This window comes from Phalaenopsis equestris, unplaced genomic scaffold, assembly GCF_001263595.1.
Source record: "Phalaenopsis equestris unplaced genomic scaffold, ASM126359v1 Scaffold000469, whole genome shotgun sequence".
NCBI lineage: Eukaryota > Viridiplantae > Streptophyta > Magnoliopsida > Asparagales > Orchidaceae > Phalaenopsis > Phalaenopsis equestris.
In genome coordinates, this window is record NW_018164910.1 from 538,438 (window position 1) to 564,332 (window position 25,895).

The window sequence follows — 25,895 nt, forward strand, 5'->3', positions numbered from 1 at the left end:
GCTTTTGTTGTTAATCAATAATATGATTATTTCTTAATTTTTGTTGATAATTTTAAAACCTAATCAGTTGCATGTACTCAGTATATTCCTATCATAATCTCAAGTGATAGCATTAAAATTATTTCTTACAAGGTTGCAATTCTTTAAATAATTAAGGGCAAAATATTAAAAAAAGTATTTGTTTTATTTTATTTGTTCAATTATGGCTTTTTGATACTTATAGATCAAATTAAATTTTAATAAATGAATGCCCAATTCATAACTAAATTAAGATCAGATTAAAACAAAAATAAGATATATAATCTCATTCAATAAAATCAGCACATTACATTCAAATCCACCTTAAATTTACCACAAAGGAAGAAAATATTTAGTTCATCCACATAATTGAAGAAAAGATATAAAATTTATTTAACAAACTAAAAAATTACATTATAAAATCGAAGGTATGGCTTTCTTCTTGATATCCTAGTGCAATTTCACACTTTTTTTCTCTTTTTCAATGCACACTCTCACTCTCTAGCCTCACTCTATAGTTAAGCACACTCTACAAGTCACTCTCCACACTCACAAGTCACTCAACTACTCCCAACGATACTCTAGCACATCCCTATGTCATAGCTCCCAAAACTGTCAACTAACTACCAAGTACTTTTCAGAAAAAATTGAACTTTCAGAGTCATCGTGTTGTGCCACCACAAAGTGGTGTCACATCATCATCATAGGAGTCTTGCAGCGATCAATTATAATGTTGTGGTGTTTTGCTTTCTATCTTGATGCCTTTAATTTTTTGGGAGGCCAATGATTTCATGCTTCTTATTTAGCATTAGAGTGCTTGACATCTAGCATCAAATATCAAAAGCTAGCATTGTTGCTCTGAATTTGTTCGTAGTATTTGCTCATCACTAGTGTTAAGGTACTTATCCCTTTGTGCTACAACGCTATAAACACAGCATCTTGACACTTTGCTTTCAATTTCTTGCTTAATTTTGTTTCATTAGGTGTAGAACCGCTATGCTATCATTGAATTTGCTCCTTTATCATTTGAATCTTCTTTATATAAAATTATCTATTAAAACAAACTTAATCAACAATAAACATGAAAAATAAGCTTTTATTTAATATATTTTAACAATAAATTTTGTGCAATATCTCCCTCAACACGCACAAAGCCAATGGCTATTGGAGGTTTTATCCGAGATATCTGGAGAAATAACAATGGGAGAAAGATTGTTTCTTACTAAGATTTCTCTAAACACAGGTCTAAAGCCAATCCTCTACAATAAACTAAAGTGGTTCTAAAGAGGTTGCAAGTTTAAAGAGAAGAAAAGTACTCACTACTATGTGATTGAGGTCCGCCGCCAACTTGTCGACTCCAAAGGATAAACAATCGAGGAGAGCAGAGTAGGGGTGAGAACCAAAAGTCAAAGTAGGAAATGAATAGCTAAGAAGTGATCAAGAATCATAAGAGCCCAAAAGAATCAAAAAGCAAAAAGATCCTAAAGCTAGCCCAAGAGAGGGCTTAAATAACCCCCACTTTTGGAGATGGTGTTGCATACATGCATCACGAGGACGCAACATCACAATTCACACTTGCTATTGTCTTGAGTGGTGGAGCCAATGCATTGGTCAGTGGTGTTGACTAAGAAAAATAAAATTGCATGAATAATAAAAATAAAAATGAAAGAAAAATGGAGCAATTGATTTTATTCTCAAAAAACCTATTCAAAATTCCCTGCAAACTAAATATTTCAATTTCACTCTTAAAATAAATAAAAATGAATTCTTAGTTTCTTTAGTCATATTTTCGCACTCAAACGAATGAGCCCACAGATCAAAAAGATACATTGCCATTTTTAAAAGGTCAGCATGTTTCCTATATTTTTCTTATCAATGCAAAAGCCCAATACCATTTCCATCTAACACATCCTAAATCGAACACAACTCAGAATCCACAGGTTAACTCAAGTTCTGCCCCAAATTCCAATCAAGTTACAGTTGACATTTTGGTTAACTTGATTCAATCTGACATTGTTGTTTCATTGCAGTAAACATTGGTGATGTACTACACTTTCGAATAAAATGAATCATTTGTGAATAGAGGCTTGATAAAGCAGTTGGCAGCTTTAACATTTCACTGTTAACTGCAATTAGAACACACTAACCTATTAAATTCTAAAAATCTATACTTCAATGCTTCTCTCTCTTAAAAATGACAAAAAGAAACTTCGCTTAAAATATCAAAGTTTAAATTATTGCCTAAAATGTCAAATACGTTGTCTACTCAAAAAATTGCACCTACATGAATGTAGAATCCAGCTTTTTAATTCTCTATTGATCATCCAATTGGTAGAGGTCTGCTTCATTGCCTAAATGTTTTTTTTTCTATGAAAATTGTACCTATACCAGACAAAGTTTGATTCTTTCGGAAAGAGTTGAAAAGAATTGCTATTATACTGCTTAGGTTGTTATCATATACACTGGTGTTAGTTTTTTCTATGACTAATTAAGGACCTTTATATCTATTTGCACCTATTAAAAAAATAAATAAATTAAAGGGGCATGTCACAATGATAACGTGTCCTCTGATGAACATTTGTGTTGTTTGAAGACTCCTGCTCTGTTGCAGAATAGGACAAAATAATTTATTTATTTTGAGAAGGTACAAGTATAATTGATTGCTTCTAGATTTATCAACTGACAACGAAGGCTTTCCCTCATTAAAGGCATGCAATTGCAATTTATCATTCGCTTAATAAAATTATCTTATTAGTACGCGGAAAAAAAAAACCCTAGAGAAACAAGAACAATTTGCTCTGCAATATCACTTAAAACTCACGATCAGCAGAATTTTCAATAAAATAAAATGCATGCATGTGTTTAGGACGTTTTTATCATGTTTCTTGAGAAAATAGGAATAAGAATTTGCTTGTTTTACGAAAAGCAAACTATCAGTATCCAAGCTGCAACTGAAGGACTAAACCATTAAACTATTGTTGTTTAACAAAATCAGATTTTAAATCGGCAGAACTTTTCCGTGCAAGCAATGTCTTGGTCTTCTCCAGAACCCCAAAAAAAATTGAACCACCGATTCCAATCCACAATATTCTAGGTCCTATTCCCTGGAAAATAGAAATGCGAGGTTATAGACGATTAGAATTATCATGCAGTCCACAACAATGCATGCTTTGAAGTTGCAAGCTCATCCATGTAAACAGTCATGAAAAGCTAGCTCAAATGATAGTGCCTAGAAAGCACTGAAAAGGGAATCTGATTATTGCAAGGAGATCCAGTCAATACAGGTTCAAACATGATGAAGATATATGCAATTTTATCTTTACAAAATTTGAGAGTATATGTCCATAACTATTAGCAAGTCCAAGTTAGTGAAAAAAAGGCTACTTAAGCACTTTACATAGCTACCTACCATATGCAAATTACAAATCTACAATCATTAAAATACTAGTTGTGTTGTAATGAATAAAATGTAGGAAAATTTTCTATTTTAGTTTGTCTTTTCTTCTAAGAGTCCTAATTTTAAAGGTCGGAACAAGATTTGAAACACAGAATACATTAATAGCGAACGATCCGCCCAACACAACAAGTATACAATACAAAAGTGTAAATTAAATTCTTCTTTTGAAGCAAGAAACTATTATTTCATTATTACGAGAATAATGTAAACACAAATAAAAAGAAAAACAATGGTTCCTTTCCATGTTTAAAATTTGTGCAATATATCATGCGCCTAGAGGACAATAGAAAGGGGTACGTGAAAAGTGCCTCGAGTCCATCTCCTCAAAGAGGAAAAAGAGGTGTTTACCTCAAATTAGTGACGCTCACCATGAGGAAATTTTAAGGAGGCGTATAGCTATATTTGAGGAAGAAACTTTTGGAGAATGATGAAGATTTCTTGGCTATTCATGATAGGCCATCGAGTAACAAATGGTTTGTGGATGATGAAAATAGAATTTCATTTTCGTAATTACATATGAAAGATCTCCATTTTATTTTTTTTATGAAACAACAACAATAACAAGCCTTTAACCCACTATGTAGGGTTGGACACATGAATCCTTTTTCTTTATTGAATCCTATTGAGTGTCATAGTTTCATTTAATTCTTAATATTTTAAGAGTGTCGTGAACAAGACTCAAAAACATCATCATCGTGTTGCAAAAATTGGATAGCATCACCATTCACTCAAATAGCTCATGTTTAGCCTTGAATATGATTTTTGACAAGTCTTCTTCATATATTTGGGCTTGGTAATAAATAAATTCTACAAATTTATGAAGATTTTCACATGCTACATTTGGTTCACTAAATCAACCACTTTATATTGTGCTCCACCATCTATTTATATTGTACCAAATGGTAAACATACATTTGACATCCACCTTCTTTCTTTGACCGCATCAAGATCAATGACCTACACAGAATGATTTCTGGATCTAACAACTCAGCCACATACTTTTCCATCTCATCATTCTCATCCACCATACAACAACAACAACAAAGCCTTAATCCCACTATGTGGGAGTTGTAATAAATCCTGATGCTAGGCAGAGATGAGTTAGGGGTCAACATGCTTAATAATTCGTAGAGGAGTCAACATCCGCGGCTTTTAAGAAAAAGGTTGGTATTCTTCTATTAATTACTTTTGTGTCAACTCTTGTTCCCAATAACCACGGTCAACACTTTTTCTTTTCCCTTTCCATAGTCCTTCTTAGATTATTCTTGGGCAAATGCCTATGAATTTTCATCAAGCTTCTCTTAATGGACTGATAGCATAATGAAATGATGGCATATGTTTATCACCCACTTCATCTACAAACTAACACCATATCTAAAGGCTGATAGCTATTACTCTTATTGACAGCGTGATGACATCAACAGATGGTATTGCTGCAACCTTCGGTCGAAGATAGCATATCAATCTCACAATGAAGAGCATGGGAGAATAGTCTAGCAATTGTTGAGAGAAATCACTTTGCAATTTACCTCCATTATGAATTCCTGAGTTATGGCCAAAGCTAAAGAGGCACTGTTCATCAATCTACATCACATCCTTCTAATTAGACTCATCAAGTCCAACTTAATTTGACTTCCTAAGTTGATGATGTTAACCACTTCTTAACCAAAATTGACTAGTTGAATGGCTCTCCGCGCTCATTAAGGTAGTGTCAAACTTGACTCTTCCCTTTCAGCAAAACCGCAAGGAAAGACATGAATATGAATGATTGAACAACTATAATATTTGCTCTTTCTCTATTTTAGTAGTCATCTTCATTCCCATAGCATCATTCTTGAACTTCTCTACAAAGATTTTTGAACGAATTTCTAGTACTTCGCTCTATCATGCCCAACTCCTAATAATGATCATAATAGAGATTTTTTCTAAGACAAGTGGTAGTTCTAGAATTACCTTAAATAGAATCTTTTTTATCCTACTTCCTTTTAACCGTCTTTAATTTCCGTCGCTTCTTTTCATGAAGGATTTGTTCTCTTAAACTGTATTCTTCTTTTAATAGCTATAATAAACATGTTTTAGCTATTGTCTTTGAAGGAGAGGGCAAAAATTCATTAAAGACTAATCCTATACTAACATCCCAATGATGTGCCAACCATTAGAGTTTATCTGATTAACTTTATGGTTTATTCTTGCATATTTTTATCCTATTTATTTCATGAAATGTGACAATTCCTCAATTATTTATCTAATGCTTCATAAGGTATAACTCTTGGCGGAGCTGCTTCTTAAACCAAAGTTATATTGTAATGCCAACGCCTAAGATCAGTGTTCCACCACATTGTGCATGCTTTGTGAGCATTAGATGGGCAAACAAAACTTATCTTGATAAAAATACCAATTAATGCTAAAAAAGGTTTTATAGTTGATCCAATTTTAAGTGAAATGTGTGAAGGAAATAATAATAATAATAATTCGTTCAACTCAATCTATGTTTTCATTTAGTATCTTTAATTAAGTTGCTTTTGGCAAGAATTTCTACATGAGAAGATTTAAAACAAAATCCCAAAAATTTCAAAGTTATGCCCCGATGTTGCATCCATAATATTGCAGCACCACATTAAGCAAAAAATGACAAAAGAAACAAATGGTATAAGCTGTAATGCTAGAATGTTGGCGCTTCAGTGCCAACTATATGCACCATGGCGCTAAACAAACAGAAAAACTGTTAAAATGCTCAAGAACTCAATGTGCCTTGGCACTGGTATCCAATGCTGCAACACCAAAGGAGAGAAGATTTGAGGACTTAATACATAGGGTTTGGTGCCTCAATGCACATGATGGAAAGACGCAGCACAAGAAATAGCCTAAAATAATCCAAAAAAGATGTCTTGTTTAGCATCTCAATGCTAAGGTTGAGCATCAATGCTACAAGTGGCGATACAACACTAACTTCACTACATCTCAACGCCATGGCTTATGCATTTCAATTTAAAAATAATTTTAGAGTGGACTTGAGGAGTTATTTTGGTAGTTTTAAGGGAGTTATTTTCGCAGTTTTCATTAGTGTAATATTTTTATGCTCAAGTGTTGTATCTTCATTATATCTTCTATGAGGAAGAATAAATTGTAATGCTCTAGATTTGTGGTGAACTTAAACTGTTGTGTAATTTTTGTGTTGATGTATCAATAAAATCATGTACTTCATTCTTAATTTAATAGTATAAATGGCCATACAGAATCTTAAACTCTAGTGTGAGCTATAGATAAGAATCATAGTGGAATAATTAGAGTAAAATAAATGAAACTTAATCAGCATATACATCTTGGAGATTTATAATACAATAAGAAATATATTTCTTGTAGCCACTCAACTAATTAGTATATGCATATACTTAGTTAACAAGAGTGATTATGTTTCCTAGTTATCGACGAAAATTAGGAGACACTTATTTTCTTAATTGGCAACATATTCAGAACAAAATATTCATCAATAATTCAAAAATTCAGTCTAGGCAAGCAATAAATCCAAAGTTGTCGCTCTTCAATTTAAATTAAAAATTATTGTGTAGCTTAGGTCTACAAAATCTGCAGTTTTAATCATCATAAAATATAAACTATTGGATAAAAATATAGGGTAATTTTAATATCATGTTCTTTAAATATTTACAAATGAAAATATGACACTAAATAGGATGACACTAAATAGGATTTCATGTAGCCGACCCCACGTAGTGGGATTAAGGCTTTGTTGTTGTTGTTGTTGTTGTAGCTCTTTAAATATGTACAAGAAGATTCTTGTGGAAATAGTATTCTACTCACTTTTATATTAGTTGCATGACACATGCACACGGATATATTGTTTCAGCCGATTATCCATTCATATACCAATCATGTTAGTTTAAGTAGAACCATCAAAAGTAAGGATACCAATTTTGATTTCTACCTTGAAAGGTTGATCCACCCTCTAAAAGAATACACAAGATAATTGCCTACTTCATTTCTTGCTTGCCAGAATAATCACTAGCTAGTTGTTATGGTAATGATGAGATCTTTCGATATGATTGATCGTAGTTATAGACCGGTTCTTAATTCATGCCCTTAAGCAGACTTCGAGATTGGCATCACACTCTTAAGTTGAATGTGAAATTATTTAGGAAAAATTGATAAACTATTTGCTTTCCAATATTTATGTATTGTTTTCTTATTTTAACATGACTTGCTTAGTTTTGTATAGATCTAATCGGATAAAAGTTTAAAGAATTGGAAGAACCACATATTTAACCTTGAAAAGGGCAGCAGGACCTTCTTCCCTGATGATAGTCTGGGTGCAACTAAGAAGTCCACTATACTGATTTGTTGAACCCTGCAACCAATTCAGAACCAACCACATTACCTAAAATTCCCGAATTTTATCAAAGAAGATCAGAAGTTTACCTGTGTCATTAGCCTAGTCTTCAACACATCTAGTGGAGTGGTTATGGCTCCAGTTATAGCACCTAGAAAGATTAGAAAAAAGTTTAGAGTTTAATATGACAAAAGTCAATATAAATTTTCATAAAGAAAAATGACCATTGAAGAAACTCCACTCTATACTTTTAAAAAGTATGTAAAAAGGATCCTTCAATTGTAGGAATCATTGAAGGCAAAAGAAATTTATATCATTCTGTCCAAACTAGTAAATTTGAAATTTTAGAGTACGCATAAAAACTAGATGGTGAATGAACTAAATGCTTACTCAATTTTCTAGGCCCTACATTTATAAAATTGAATGTATAGGATTTCTAATGCAATGCATAAAACAAAACAAATCAGATATAGGATTTCATTGTTCTATAGACCATTAATCAACAATAATTGTCCTCTATTCCTGTAAACCAAACATTACGATATAAATGGCATATAATACTTTAATGATCCATTAAACCAAAAAAAATCTGAGAGAAATTAAAGCCACAAAAAACCACAAGTCAATCAGGATTCACGTAATTAAATAAAATCCAACTATATTGGAATTAAGTAAAAATCAGACTGGCTAACAAAAACCAATAATGATATATGTAGAAGAAAAAGAGTGCAAAGAAAGATATTACCACTTAGAGAAACCTAAACCACATGCCAAGGGGAAGAGATTGCAACCCAAAAAAATTGTCAGTTACATTTGCATGTGCTCAAATGAGTCAACATCAAACTAAGCACTCAAAAATTAAATACAAATTTAAATTTTCATCAAGCAAAAATTTCCCATTACATGCCTCAAATGTTTCTATTTATAAATATTAAAAAAAATCTTAAGTTGGTTGCCTCCAAACTGGATCGCTTTACAGGAATAAAAAATGGAATAGAACCACATCCACAATAGAAATCCTGCAACACAAAAGAGATGGAATAGTCGCACGTCTCCATCATCAACATTAGAAATGCTGACAGCAGACACCAATGCACAGCTACAATATGAAAATTGCCCACTACAGGAACAAAGCTCAAGGAATCAAACACGAAGCTGTGCCTGCTGTACAAACAAAATAGTGAAAAGTCACAAGTTGGTTATAGAGTTTACCTATGTGATTAGCAGGACAAGGATGTTCCCCGCTAATCAACTTAGCTTGAAGGAAAAACAAACTACTCTGACTAATTAAACATTTGATATTTATTAATCAAATCAGAATTTGCGCAACAGAACCTACGAAACAGCCACAAACTGGTCTATCAAGCGAGACACAAAATACATCTAGAATCCACCATTAATTGTGGATATATTTCTATTATCTAAGATAGCTTTAAGAACAAAAAGATTTAGAATTATCTAGCCTAAAGTTAGATATGAATTAACAAGGAGGAGGTGAAAAGAAAGAAAATTTCAATTAAATTCTAGGTTCATAAAATGAAATCAAATCGAACACATCGAAGACTAGACTAATGCCTGAAATTGCTAGAATCTCCAAATTGTAATTTATCATAATCTTTTTGCATGATTTAAAATGGCCTAGCGTTTCTCATATTTAACTTGCTAACTACCCATCCAAATGATTTAAGATCTCACATATACCATCACGTATTCATGTTTAAATTCCACATACCACCACTTCACATTACCTGCAAACACAAAATTATCACAATTCAAAGTCAACTTTTCTACAAATATCCTAATGGCAATTTGACAAATCATACTGGTTATATAAATAAGAAATGAAAAATACAAAATACTACTATTCATTCCATGTATAATAAGAATGAGCTAGTAGTAAATTCTGAAGGAAAAAAATAAAAAATTTTGAAGAAAGCAAACCACAGAACTAAGATTTTATATATATTGATGGACAATCTTCTTAAAGAAAACTAGCATAAATAACTTATATATTAGTTTTGGTAAATTACGCACTTTTAGAACTAATCAGATGAATGAAGTTTAAAATTTCAAAATTGTTGAGACATTTTTGAACAATAAATTTCTAAAAATACTGATGCAATTTAACTCGGTTCATAAGATACTTTCTAAGAATTGATATGAGCAATAAATCCATAAATATTAAATCAACTTTAGTTTGAACAGTCATTACAAAAAATATAGCAGATAATTCATTGAGTTGCATTTTTAGCGTGTTCAATCAATTCATCAACTACAATAGACATGATTGGTCTAATTTCATATTTGAAATAAGCTCAAATTCTAATGTAAGGTTAAGTTTGTATATAATCTCATACTCAATTTGTCTTCAAACACCAATTATGACATTTCATGCAAGAATAAATTCAGGATTATAAACATGATCTATTGTAGGGGCAAATTCTTATACATCATCAAATATATGTTCATATTATACCTACAACTCAATTTAAACACCAAAAAAACATCAAATTCATATTCATGAACAACAATTTCTTCAATAAGATTGGATTAAATCATACATGATTCTTGTACTATATGCATGATTGGTGGTGTCGTAAATAAAACTAAATTTCATTATAGTCCCTATACTATTTATATATATCCTTATAAGTCCCATAGTATCATCACTCTCCATTTTTTTCTTCGACTACAAACAATTAATCCAAAATGGTCACAACAACAACAACAACAACAACAACAAGTCTTAATCCTAATAAGTAGGGTCAGCTACATGAATCCTTTTTCTCCATTGTGCCTATTGAGTGTCATATTTTCATTTAATTCTAATAGATTAAAATTGTCTCACATAAATTTGTGATGGAAAACTAATCCCAATACAATCCTTCAAATATATAACTTCATTATCAATTTAGTCCGCAATGGACCACTTTAGATTAATTATGTATAGTTGAGAAACTAAATTGGATGAATGTAATACCAAAAAAATAAATTAACCACATATGAATAGTTAGCCTAGAGATAGAATTTATCACATTATACATACATTAATACAACACTAAACTTAGGAGGTATTTGATTCGTTGCAAAAGAAGCGCACTAAAATCCTTTAGCAAGAATTTCAGAAATTTGGATGTTTGGCCAAATCAATTCCAAATGCAGTTTAGAAATACAAAGTAATTGTAATTCATTATCTAGTTCATTTTCAATGTATTTAGAATTCGTCGGATTTAAAAGACTTCCCAATAAACTACTTTATGTGAAAAGTTCCTTGTCATCACCGCCAGCCGCCTCTACTCATCAAACATTAGCAACAGCCCACCATCACCACTATCACTACCCGTCCACCACTAACCGCTACCACCCACTCTGCCTCCGCCACCCTGTAGTTGTAATTTTTACATTGATTCTATTTTTCAAACAAAACAAGAAAATGTAAATGACAGTATTTATTTTGCGTTGAACCAAATAACTTTAAAGTATTTCAAATACAATATATTACTTTTACACTGCATTCATCTGACATTGCATTACTTGTTCAACAAATCAAAGAGCCCTTTAGTTTCATTAACCAATAAATTACTTAACTTCTCATGGTTTATATCAAATGAATGCTTCATTAAGAGGCATTATAATATTTATTCCCTAAGCCGTAAACAATTAACCCCAAAATTACAAACAGTATTCTTGCTCTAAAATAATAGAGCCACTTCTGCAAGCAAATGTTGTCAATATATCAAGCATCATTAATTATTATGATTAGTCACATAAATGCACACTATGAACCAAATTTAGGACAAAATATTGCCAAAAAAATATTAAACCAAGAAAACATCAGCCCACCTACTACCTAACAACACATCAATAATTCAGTTGCCCAAAATAAGACAAAGAAACCCATACTTCACTCTTCCTTTAGGTCGAAGAACAATGAATGATTCCATAAAAACAAAAGTGACATGAGCGCTTCAAACACCATAGCTCCGCCCAAGATTGCACAAACCACTAACATGACTTTAACCAAGCGATACCATTGGCTCAGATATCACTTCTAATTTGAGGAACTCATAATAGGACAGATGCATTAACTAACTTGACATTAATAACTTTAAAAAAAAAACCTGAACAAACTTGGTTGATAACTGATGTAAGACTAAACCTCAAGCACTTGAACTTCAAAAGGTTCTCAAAGTGAAATCTACTAATATGCTAAAACGCCAAAAAAAAAAAATGTATTATGTTTAAAGTTTTATATGACCAATTTCCATTTTTTTCCAGAAGGCTTATTAAGCAGTTTATGGTACCTTCCGTGAAAATCTTAAAACATGTGTAGCATGAAAAGTATCTATTTCACACAATATAGAAAGCATGGCGAATGACAATTTCAACAACACTTAAAAAATGATAAAACAATCATTGGAAATTGTTAGAGATGATAAAAGTCAATCTTATCATTTAATATATAAGTAGATATCATGCCAGATGTTATATAACAAGAAATTTAAATGGCAGAATAAAGTAAATTACCAGCAAATGCACCAATCACAGCAATCTCGTGGTCAATTAGCTCTCGCTTAGCCTACACAGGAGAAATAAAATGATAATGAAGGAGAACTTACGCATCCACTATATTCTTCTATTTGTTTAATTGGCACCCATGACTACAAAAATCAATTTATTAATTCATAAAAAATAGCCACCAACCATATCCCAGCTCTAAAAAGTTTGTATATATTCTAAAAAATTGCATGCTGTCCCCACAAAACAAATAAAAGTAGGATCAGTAGCTTACTGCAACTCTATAGCCAATTCGAAGCTGCTCATAGATACAAAATTGAATTGCATCAAAAGGAAGATCTCTTAAAAGAAAGGAACCATATCCCTGCAATATGACAATAAGTTCTAAAGGAAAGGTGGTAAGAGGGGTCACAAATTTTATTAAAATCAGTGAAAATTTTGTAGACAGTAAGGGCATCAAACAGCCATTCATGCTCGCAGTCCCTCATCCACCAAAACTATGGGAACCATAACACTAAAGTACATACCGCATATAAGCCTCTAAAACCTTCTTTAGCAACAATAAGCCTAACAGCATCAGGAGCTGAAGCAAATTGCCTGGTTTGCATCCTTTGCTTAACTACCTGAACCAAAACATGAATAATCATGAATGTGAATTGAATAAAACATGCAGTCCCCAAAACAGAGCTTGTACTTACCTCCGTAGGCACCCTAATAAGAGAAGATGCAGCTCCACCAATGGCACCAGCAGTCTGAAATAAGATTCATCATATAAAAATTAAATATTCTCAAGGCAGCCAAGTATTATTCTTCTTCAATTTCTACCTTTTCCACCTAACAGGATTAAAAATGCATCTTCCTTGATTAAGAAGATTGCAGACTCCATTTAAAATAAGCAAAAACACTACTCTAGAGTGAGCAATATAATATAAACAGATGATTCAAGCTGCTTCATGTCAAACTTTGGAATACATAAGCTTGTAAGTCTAACAGTAAGCAAATCTGAAAGCTGCAATATATGTGCCATGTAGAAAAAATTAAAAAAAATTGTAAGACATAGGCTAACAGTTCTGCAGCAATGGATTTCTACGAAAAACAAATAAATACAAATAACAGAATTACCTTCATGATATTATAATTTACCACACGAATTTACTAAAATAGAAGCTATAGAAAAGTTAATGATCATCAATAGACCGCATAACAGCTACATGAGTAAGAAACTGTAGTGGCATAACTTTAATTTTGCTTTAAAGCATCACAAACTTCTAGAGAAATGCCACTAGTCTACTCAAAAGAAATGTTTAAAATTGTGTAATTGGGTATTGATGTGTTTTGCAATCATGAGACGAGGCATAAGCCTCAAGACGGTCTGAGGCATATGACACACAGTTTGAAAATTTAACTCTTTAAAAACAGTATGCATGATTTGCCATATAATGAACTTAATTTCTTCTAAAAGTTCGTATTCAAATAAAATTTGATGCTCAATATCGATCTTATCAATTTTCCACAGATATAATTCAGATATGAACATGTTCTAAAGTAGGTGCATATTTAGATTCAACAAATTCAATAGCCAAGTCATTGTAATAGTAAATCTACTTCAGCATCTATTCCAACATCAAAATAATATTCATGGCATGCAATTTTTCATATCAACAAACCAAACATCTATGAGTTCGTGTTGATGTGTTGATATAATTTAAAAGATATGATACCGATTTTTCTTTTGGGATATTAACCACAAATGTACCGAGTAGTTGCAATATTCATTAATATATAAAGCCTATGCAATATTTTGATGAATTCTACTTTATTTCAACTCAAATTTCAAGGCTTATAAATGAAGCAAAAAATTCTTACACAATAGCTTAGAGACATAATAATTAGCAAAAAGGCCATAAACCTTGCATAATAACCAAACTTGCCATAATTAAATAGTTCACAATATCAAAATTGAATACGCACCCGTTACTTGTTTTAAGTTGATAGCAAATATTACTATTTTAGTTTCTGTTTCATGTTAGGCCATTACTTCACAAATAATATTAATTATGTAGATTAATTTACAAATTCAGCTATTTAGGAATCAATCATATTATAACATTTGAAGAAGTCTTTCAAATTATCGACTCAATTTGAAGTCTTTCAAATTATCGACTCAATTTAAAATTTTCATAAAATTATGCCTCACATCAAAAAGGAATATTTTTCTAAACTTCATGATGGTCATGTTGTAGTTGTCTAGTTCCATAGTTTACCTGTTTTTATTTATATTGCATCATGTTATTAATATTTTGGTGGACAAAATTATTTTGTCCTGCTTCTAATCGACCATGAGAATTGAAATCAAATTTGATGCGTATGGTCTAAGTTTTTCAAATGCAAGTCCAAAATGAAATGCATAAAATTAAGCAAATAAGGCCAATATCAAAGTTCACTGAACATCAATTTAAATAAATGTTTATGCCTGTTGATGGAAACCAAAACATACACAAAGTTTGTGTAACAAAAATTTTAAAAATGTCTAACAGGAATTACAAATAAAAATTCACGATTATTAGTGAATCACTCATTCAATCAAAAAACATACACCATAATAAAAAAATGGATCATCTCAAATTTAATAGAATATGAAAATGCAATCAATCCAATTACTAAAATAAGGGAATAAAAGAAAAAAAAGATAAGTGAAAATTTATATAAAAGACAAAACATTGGAACAAGTAAATGACTACCCCTAAAATTTTGGAAAGCTAAGAAATTGAATCAATCAAAAAATCATTAAATCAAAACAAAACTTAAGTGGAACTATCCTTTGTGTGCCACAAGTGCCCTTGCTTATAATCATATTATCTCACCTCAAGTGTCAACAACTATCTAAGTAAAGCGAACAGTCGCAATTCAATGGCCCCACAGCTAATAAAAATCATAACCAGCTACAACACCTGCTCGTATATCAGCTATCTTGTAGGAAAAATGGGTCCTATTTGCTGATATACGAGCAGGTGTTGTAGGAAAAATGGGTCCTAATAACAACTACAGTAGAGAACAGACAATTCACACCAGCAAGGAGTCACTAATTACACCAAAATGAACATGAGACAACAACTCATGGAAGGAAGTAACTCCTGTGTTGCTACAATCCCACTCATCAATGCATTTGGCGTATTTAATACACACTGCAAAATTCCACATTTAAATAAATTTGGCTAAAAAAGTACTAGAAGAGCATAATGTACTACTATAACAGATGAGCAAAATGAATATAAAGCACAAAAGCAATTATAAAGGAGTTAAAATAGAAATAATGTCTAGAACCCATGCAACGTACAATGCAAATTACATCACAAGCAAAGAAGAAAAATAAGGAATTTTTCTAGTTCAATTCTAGGGCCTATATATGAGATATGTTATCTTACCAGATGGGCAAAAGCACTGAGGTTCTCAGGAAATAGTTTGAGCAATTTCTGCTTGGAAGGTTCGTATATGCCAACAAAAACAGCCGATGCTCTGGAAAATAATAGAAAATAAAAGTGTAAACAATACATGAGAAAAATAACAATGTAATCAACACAGAGACCTTCGAAGCAAAACAAAGAAAAAGTGCATCCGACAACATCCACATGAAATTCAAAGAAAACCAGAAAAAAAAACAACCATTTATGGATTTAAAAAATATTAGTAATAAGGGCAACAAAATTTCTTTATATATCCTCTCATAGCACTAATTTTGTCATTATGCCATTATATTTATATCATAGATACAAAGACGCAAGGAAATCATAGATGTCATTCCTGATCAACAGTAAATCAAAAGAACAAACAAATGTATGCTTAAGTTGCATGCCTCAACTGCTGATGATTTTAACTCCCATGAAATGAAAGAATAACAACAAAAAATTGAAAAAAAAAACACTCCCGTTATTCAACATAGGTCAAGCAGACCACAAAGTAATTTTGAAAGCAAGTAATCAAAGAATTAAATAGGTGAATTACTCACGGAAGGACACCAACAAGGTTACCAGCTAATCCAGAATAGAGGCCTTTCCAGTGTATTTTGCTTCCACCATGAGCAGCCTAAACATAAGAGGGTGCAAGAAAATGAGACGTAATTATCAATCATGAAAAATGTCCATAAGATAACACAAATATAAATGCAATGCATAAAATATAGTGCCAGTAGTTGACATTCTGGTGCTCTTACTATCAAAATGGGATTGAACTGCAAGATTAATTTTTATGGTGAAATAAGCAAGGGCAAAGAGCATGAAAGACAAATAAATGCATTCTCTCCAAAAGCACATTAGAACCAGCAATGATCTCTCTCTCAAAATGAAGAGCAACTCTAATGACAAATCTTATATACCTTTTCTATCAATAGCATCTTCCAATAGCTTATTTTACAGAACGATTCTTAAAGTTTTATGCATCTAATAAAACAAAAATGTATTAATTACCTGATAAATGAAAAGTCCGACATTATTGAACATTGAAAAATTATATATCATTGAACTTACATGTTCAAATAAACAGCATATTTACTTATTATGCGCCTTCAAGATATCATCATAAAAAACAAGTAAATATCCAAGGAAAATAGTAAGCGTAATAAGAAAAAAATATTTTCTTCTGAAGTAACTTGCCTGTAATCGAGTTTTTATTGTATCAATCGGATATAGGATTGTTTCAACAACAACTCCAGCAGTTCCCCCTGCAATTATTCCATCTAACAAACAAAAATATATTAGTTATGTTCAAAAATCCCTTCTATATTAAGTTGATGAATTACCGTAATCTACAGTTAGTGAAAAAGTAACAATACAAAATATTTGAATACCCAATGACTGACTAGCCACTAGCTCATGACGTTACTATGACAATTGACTAGCATACTTTCAATATAGTTCTAAGAATATTATTATAGTCACCAAATGGTAAAGACATAAAGCAGCCACGTATCAGGTAAAAATTAAATTCAATAAATTAAACTAAGAATAAGGTGTGTTAACTTTAGAATTAATAATTATATATAGTGAGCCCCAAGATCTAGTGGTGTAAAATTCACCATTTACAAAAAATATTCACATGTTAAGTTACCATGAAGGACTCTCCAACATAATTGCAAGACCTACATTTAGAGTCCCCCGACACTTTGGATTGCAAGTCATTTGACGGTCCTCTCAAACATCAAGAGGCATAAGTATATACCTCCACTCAACATCAATAAAATGATCAGCTAGAACTTAATCACCATATGTGACTTGGACCACCTTGTCTACACGATGAGATCATAATATTCATAATTGGGAAAGCATCTAAGCAAGAGGTTATAGGACCCAACTGTACGCCTTTAAAATATCAAATAGACAAATCCTACCCCTAGGTAGCCCTAATAGCAGTGAAGTAAGCCCCAACCCTCGATCTTTGGAACCTAATAAAATGATGTTCATCATGATGTTTGGCTATACATTTGCATAAAGCCTTCAAATCCCCTTATGATGAATATTCAGATCTAGAAAACCTTACTTATGGGGCGATGTACAGCTATAGGCCTCTCTACTATCAAGAGATGTAAGCCTTGGCCCTCAATTAACATCAATATAAAATCAATTTGGACCCAATTAGCACCCAAATCATCATATTTGGGTTGGGAACTAAATGTATATGTCACACCTATATCTCGAAGTGGAGCTATTACCCTATAAGTCTCATATTTAACTTCTTATCAAGACATAATCACATACTACCACATGAGGTTGTAAATCCAATAGTACCACAGACATCTCAAGACAAAGTTGTAACCCATAAGTCCCACTTACAGAGCCACTCTATTGTAAATCATAGCCTCCTTAAGTTGGAAATTATCTGCCTTGGTTATTCCGACACTCACAAATATGAACATCGCTTTACTTTATGCTTAAAAGAATGCCTTAAAGCGAGCCAACTTGATTTAACTTGCGACTCCCTAAAAAAAGTAACTTGTGGATATGCCAATTATCACTGTAACATGATAAATTAAAATGCATAGTAAAGGATGGGTCCAAGAAAATTAAGTCTAGCAAAGAAGATGCCAAATTAAATAAAACACTCACCTCATAGCCTTTAGGATGCATTCTACTTAGATGATCCCAAACTCATCATCAAAATTCAAACTAGAGGATAGGTCCAAGAAATTAAGTCTCGCAAAGAAGATGCCAAATTAAATACAGCTCTCACCCCATACCCTTTAGGATGCATTGTACTTAGATGATCCCAAACTCATCATTAAAATTCAAACTAGCTAAACTAATGGATAAAAGTAACTGACAAGCATGTATGGGAGCCTCCAACTGCCTCTGAGCCAACCTCAAAATGAATCTATCAAGCCTAATGAATTGTAACATCGAAAGTTACATCCTTCAACCGCTAAATCATAGTAAACCATATTGGCTCTCTTAGAACATTCCTATCCACGACAAACTTAGCGCTTCACTCTAAAGAGATGCACCTTTTAGCATGATTCCACACTTGTTTACTCATGATAATTGTTAAGAGGCAGCTCATCAGAACTAATTAGACATCATAAACAATGTAGCCTTTCAAGCCACCCATCTTTGGTTTATTTGGTCCAAAATATTCACTACTGATAAGAAAATTATGGGATCATGATCAAATTGACTATTCTTCCCCATCCAATCACCCAATATAAACACAATTCAAAGCATGGTCATAACATTTATTACTAGTCCTCTCAAACATGAACCACGAGATGTAATCAATCATAAAGGCTTGCGTCCATGGGTAATCAAGATTAATCATAATTAAATTAAGGAAAATTTACATACATAGCACCTAATTTTTTTGTATTTAATTATCTCATATCCAAGCTTTCATATTTACATACATAGCATTTTAGTGCTTTAAATTTATGCATGAAAAGGTTTATTTCACTTTCAAAAATGATAATACTGCTATATTTGATGTGATGTTAAAGATTTAAGTGCTATGTGCGTAAATATGTAAGTTTAAGTGTGAGATATGTAAATACATAATTTGTTATGTATGTAAATGCCCCTTAAATTAAACCTCACTTAACAACATTAGCTTGTCTATGAAAGTCTCTAGGATCTTATCCTAGTCAACACTTGTAATTGCATGGTGTTCAACACTGATTTCTCAAAACTCAAATAGAACAAGAAGGAGATTGCACTAAAAGCTCGCGAAGCAAACAAAAAAGAAAAACAGGGAGAAGCAAACCTCTCTGCTTCTAATATCTATAAATGGATAAGGAAGTCAGTTCCTAATCAATCACAAAGGCTTGCGTCCATGGGTAATCAAGATTAATCGAAATTAAATTAAGGGAAATTTACATACATAGCACCTAATTCTTTTGTATTTATATATCTCATATCCAAGCTTTCATATTTACATACATAGCATTTTAGTGCTTTAAATTTATGCATGAAAAGGTTTATTTCACTTTCAAAAATGATAATACTGCTATATTTGATGTGATGTTAAAGATTTAAGTGTTATGTGCGTAAATATGTAAGTTTATGTGTAAGATATGTAAATACATAATGTGTTATGTATGTAAATGCCTCTTAAATTAAACCTCAGTTAACAACATTAGCTTGTCAATGAAAGTCTCTAGGATCTTATCCTAGTCAACATTTGTAATTGCATGGTGTTCAACACTGATTTCTCAAAACTCAAATAGAACAAGAAGGAGATTGCACTACAGGCTCGCGAAGCAAACAAAAAAGATAAACAGGGAGAAGCAAACCGCTCTGCTTCTAATATCTATAAATGGATAAGGAAGTCAGTTCCTAACCATAAGGGATGGATCAATTAAATAGTTCTATGCATTCAATTGGAGCATTCTGTGCACCTTCATGCCAATAAATCAATTAAATTTAGCTTTGTAGTTTTCTTTTTTTTTTTCCTTTCAACCTGGATATACATTATTAATTTTGTGGTTGTATGCATAACTTAAGATATGCAAAATAAATTTAATATAACAAATATTCTATAATGCATTCAATTTTGTCCACACATAAATAAAATAAACACGCTGTTCAATTTATGTTTCATAAATTAGAATTAATAACATTGAAATTTACTAAATGAATTCAAAAATCACCACTCGCAACGAAGAATCCAAAACCAAGAATTCAACATTCTCAGGCTGAAATAGACATCAAACTAAACAACCACCTAAACCAATTCTACATAAATCATCCAAATGACAACTCACCGTGCAGTACACGTAGGAAATCAAATGGCTTGTCTTTACTCATAGTGACTGAAGCAAACGGTTTGGTCTGTTCCAACCCGGAAATGCAAGGTTTACTCCTGTAACAATCTGCAAAATACACTATCAAGGATAAAAAGAACCAATCCGTAACTGGAAATCTACATCAATTGGTTCCTAGGAATCAAGCCCCTTTTGTCTAATAGTAAAAAACATTACATTATTGATCGATTAATACCTAACGAAATGCCAGGAGGTTTCCCAGATTTAGCACCCAGTAAAAGCGGAGCCATCAAATATCCAAAATCTACATATAGAAAGAGAACAAAAAAAAAAAACGAGAAAATAAAGAATTCAAGTAATCTACTAGCTAGATCCTAGGGTTTTCCCCACAGCATCAGCTGCGGAATTCCGAGATATAAAAGATACAGAGCAACTACTAGAAAGTATCAGGTAAAACTGAAGAAGGGTTTACTGAAGTGTGCCAAAGACCAGGCAACGATTCAGATCCAGGAACAAACTTGCATTTTGTAGGAAACGGATCTTATATAATAGAGAACAGAGTTGGTTCCAAATCAAGACAAATTTGGTTCTTGATTCATATGGTTGGATTCTCCTTGGAGAGTATGCTGAGTGGGCATAACGACATTGAATCTATAATACACAATTATGCTTCCGTACGTCCGAACAAGTATAGACAATAGACCTAGATGATGTAGTTATTTAAAGAAAAGGCTTACTCTTCATTGGGGCATTTGCCTACCTACCACATAATTCTTATGTATTTAGTAGACATTCATAGCTGCACCCATACCCCTCAAATCATAAGCTTTACATCAAAAATATCACTATCAATATTTTCTTATGACACCAAAATATTTAATCTAAGGGACCCGATGATATGGATTTTCTTATGACACCAAAATATTTAATCTAAGGGATATGAGAATACATAAAAAATTTCTTATATGTATGTATATTTCCTTTCATTTAAAAATGGCAACTAGGTGAAAATAAAATGTATTTAACCAATCTATATATGAATTTCATGAAGGGTGTTTGATAGTGATGCAATCCCATTGCTTGAATATTAATAATCGATAATTTGATGATACTGGTAACTCCAAAATTAACTAGGGGAGGAACTGAGAAGAGGAACTCAGATTGAGAATGATAAACAACAATTTGATAATGTTGACAACTCCAAAAAACTTAGGTTGGAAGAAAAAAGAAACACATAATCGGGAGAAGCTTACTATATTTTTTCATTTCTTCAATGTGCACCAAATAGAATGATTTATAGTATGAAACATTAATTCTTAGCTAATTGATTTATTATCAAATTAACAATTTTTAATAACCTAACACCAAATATTAAGCATCCCAAATTTGAATTAATACATCATTACCGACCCTCAAAATCGAGCAAATAATAGCAAGCGACAAAAAATAATAATGAATTGACAATTCTAGTTATAAAAAAATTATAGATTTTTTTCTTTTTCAAATTTTTTATTGTGCTGCAAGAAATATAATTACAAGAGTGTGATACCTAAGAGACTTATAGGAGCAAGATTCTGGAAGGCAACTGGACTTGATAGCACTTATACTCGTCTAAAAGAACAAAATGTAATGACTTGAAGAAATCTTTAGTTTTTACAAGGGAAGAGTAGTTAAACGGACAAATCTGACTAGATGATGCATGTGTTTAGGGTTCCATCTTGTGATCTTTTCATTTCCAGAAGACATGTTGAGAAGAACTACATTCCTTAGGGTGTGATGTTTCTTGATCTGAAGAAGTACGAGATTGAAAATACAAGTTAAAGGATGTCAAATTTTGAATTTTGATGCCAAAGACTAAAAATTAAGGCATATTTGGTCGTAAAAATAGAAGTTATGTCCATCATCAACGATATGAATACCGGAGGACAACATATGTGGGCTAATGTTGGCATGAGAGAATGCATTACAATTGTTGTCTCTTCGGACAAAAATTATTGATGAAATTCTTGGAAATAGGTATGGCAGCCAAGAGTTGAATGGAGAAGATGTTCATTGGAGATGTTCTTAGAGATAAGAGAATCAATGAAAAGAAAAATAAGATGAGGGTCAAAGCTTTAGAGATGGGAGGTCTAGATCAATTTGTTAGAAATAGGATGAAATCAGAGAGATCGTGGTCGATGGTTGAAGAAAACTACTGGTGGAGCTAAAAGAGTCTAAGTAGCCTATTGGTTGAAGAATCTAGAAAAAAAATTTGTAATAAAGTGAAAAGATTTGTGGAAATGGATTTTTAGATGGGCGTATGATCTTGGAAAATGAATTGTTGAATCAATAAAAATTGAGATTGTGTGTGTGGATTGAAATGCACACAATATCGATTGGTATGCTTGGAGACAGATCCTCTGAAGATGTGTGAAATAAAAATATTGTTGATGGCGTTGCAAAAACATGAAGGGTAGGAATAAAGAAGAGAAACACATATTGAAAATGTTAATGGAAGATTTGACAATGACATGAGAGAAAGACAATGAGAGCATCATTTGATCTAAAACCATTTCTTAAATCTTGAGAATCGATAATTTGAGGATGTTGATAACTCTAGAAATTGGGTGGGGGAGGAATAAAGAAAAAAACATATTGAGAATTAAATGATAATTCGAGGATGGTGAAAGCTCCAAAAATTATGAGGGGGAAGAGAAAGAAACTTTTTCTTAAATCCAAAATTGAAAACTTCTATTAACCCAAAGCTGAGAATGCATCTAATAAAAAAGTGTGGGACTTTAATGTAAGGCAAAAAAGATTGTCCTCCTCAAGAAAAAAATTAAAGTAAGGAAAAGGATAAGGTATTTGGTCCACAATAATATTCTTAGATGTAGCAGCATTCCTAGCCAATCAATTAGTTGTTGATTGCTCTCTCTAAGTGTATAAGTCCACTTAACCATCTTGTCCCAAGTAAAGTAGAAATCCTTCCCACAAAAGTAGATAAGTACCAAGGGATGACCTTTCCATTCTAATAGTATCCCCAAAGGAGCTGAATCTTGTTCAAAAATGTAATCAATTCCAGCCAAATCTGATAGCAAATTCAATAGTAGCAAGTAAGGTGTTCACTTCAGCTTGGATAACAGTGTTAGCCAACATTGAAATAGAAAAATAAGCCACAATTCCATGTATGATCTCTGAAAAGTCCTCCCGTGCGAGCGCTCTTCTCTAGATAGCCTCCATCCAATTTCGTGATTGCTTCATTTGACAAGTTGTGGAGGTTTTTTGGTTATGTGTTGGCAGTTAATATTGCACCTCTACAATATATCAGTAATTCCCATAATATTTTTCCTCTTCAAAGTCCCAAATTTAACAACTTTAGGTAAGAAATACATAACGAAGATGTAGGTTGTTGAAGGAGTAATAGTTTTAGCCTCATGTTTAAGAGTATTCCTAACAGTACAGAGAAACCACCAAATCGACAGTGGAATGAGAGAAATAAGATGCAAATAGGAAGCCCTTAAGTTTCCATCTAGCCAAGAAATCCTACATATTTGTATAGCCTATGTTAGGAATTGCAATATGGATAAGACATCACATTTTTTGTCAGCCTTTTAATGAGTACCTGTAAGAGAACAAAATTTGATTTGAGAGATACCTCCTCAAATTTGCACATAAGGCAAATGAAGGGGAGTTTTGAACCCTTCAAGTTAAAAATATCATATGTTGGAAACAACCTCTCGAATGTTCTCCAAATAAAAAAGGATTGAGAAGGCATTAAAATATGGTTCCAATTCCATCTCCATTGTACTTTTTAGGACCAATTTTGAAAGTATTGTGAATGGCCTTGGAGGGAGAAATTCCAATTTTTTTCTTAATAATCAATTTATCAATATACCCATTGACTGTGCAATTTACAAATACCTCTACAATCCACTTCAGAAATCATCTATTGTAGTTTCTGAATATCACAATCATTGTCCACTAAATACTCAATCACCCTTAAATTGATATCCCAAGGTCCGTCATAGTAATTAGCAAGAGGCCCTCTAGCATTCCAATTATAATACCAACATCTTACTTACCTTTATCAACCTCCCAAGTGATGAATTTTACAACTTCTTACTTAGCTCCTAGCATGACTTACCATATCACAAAATAAATTTTCTGAATAGATGCAACAATATGGTGTTTAATAGAACTATACATAGATTGCTTCACCTGAGCCTGCAATGTATGTTAGGCTTCACATAACCTTAAATGAATATTCTAAAAGATCTTATGGGTTCACATTTGTCTAAGCAATGTAATCACATGTGATTGAAGGGCCTTCAATAAAATGTTTCATTTATGAGAACATAAGATAGAGCTCTAGATTTCACTTAGTGAGCTACTGATTTATCTTGGGATAATTTGTCTTCTTGCAGATACTTAAAAAAATGACTGTCCAATTAACTAAGCCTTCAGTTGTGGTTACAATGATTTGTTCCTTATGTCAATCAAAGTACTCCATGTCAATTGGAGAAAAGGCCTAACAACCTTGGACTTGAATCAGTATTGATTCCTCTTCCAAGAATATTATCTCATTAGCCAACTTTGCCAAAGTATCCACAATAATTTTACTACCATGAGGTATTCAGTACAAAGTGACACTAGAAATCCATTCAAGTAAGCTCAAATATTGATGAATTCGGGGTTAGAAAATCTTATAGGTCCTAGAAATCTGATTAATCACTAACCGTGAATCTTCGATAACTTTAACCTCTTGAATGTTTGATCCCTCTAACTTGTGTGATCATCTTCACCCCTTTTCGACTCGAAATAATTAATATTTATTATTATTCATTTTATATATTTGTATTTGGGGCATTTTTACATATACAGAACCCAATCAAATAAAAAAAAGCACTATTATCATTTTTTTAAGTGAAATGCACAATTTCATGCATTAGGATTAAAGCACCAAAGTGCTATGTATGTTAATATGAAAGTTTATGTGTGAGAAATGTAAAAACACAAGAATTGTGTGCTACATATGTAAATCTTAAACTAAATATATTTTGCAGTAATAAAAATTTCAAATCTTTTTGGTATTTTTGATATTTTGACAAAACAGTAACAACTTAAAAAGATAACTAGAGTTTTGTAGATGAAAAGCACTTAATAAGAAAATTATCTTTTTATTATCATGAATCAGTAATAAGTATAAGAATTCTGTTGTGGAAGTATGCAAATTGTGTTGTGTCAAATAGGAGCAATAATATTCTTCACCCTTACTAGAGATGCTATAAAGAACATTGGTTAATTTAAAGTTTGAATAGTTCTGAAGACCGGCTAGG

The 25,895-nt window shown here is 32.1% G+C and overlaps 1 protein-coding gene across 2 annotated transcripts; it reads right to left on the reverse strand.

Annotated features, from left to right (window-relative positions):
• Positions 1 to 2,879: 2,879 nt before the first annotated feature.
• Positions 2,880 to 21,277, reverse strand: LOC110027944 (S-adenosylmethionine carrier 1, chloroplastic/mitochondrial). 2 transcript variants are annotated; one of them, XM_020729601.1, is made up of 13 exons: positions 21,053 to 21,277; positions 20,816 to 20,884; positions 20,581 to 20,688; positions 16,988 to 17,070; positions 16,345 to 16,421; positions 15,764 to 15,854; positions 13,037 to 13,090; positions 12,866 to 12,961; positions 12,613 to 12,702; positions 12,348 to 12,399; positions 7,910 to 7,971; positions 7,758 to 7,838; positions 2,880 to 3,122 (listed from the first exon to the last, which is right to left on the reverse strand). In XM_020729601.1, the coding sequence occupies exons 2-13, from the start codon at positions 20,868 to 20,870 to the stop codon at positions 2,991 to 2,993; spliced, it is 981 nt and encodes a 326-aa protein (XP_020585260.1). In that variant the 5' UTR covers positions 20,871 to 20,884; positions 21,053 to 21,277; the 3' UTR covers positions 2,880 to 2,990. The 2 variants fall into 2 exon arrangements, with proteins under 2 accessions (XP_020585260.1, XP_020585261.1); XM_020729602.1 differs by having other exon boundaries at positions 21,007 to 21,277.
• Between the last annotated feature and the right edge of the window lie 4,618 nt (positions 21,278 to 25,895).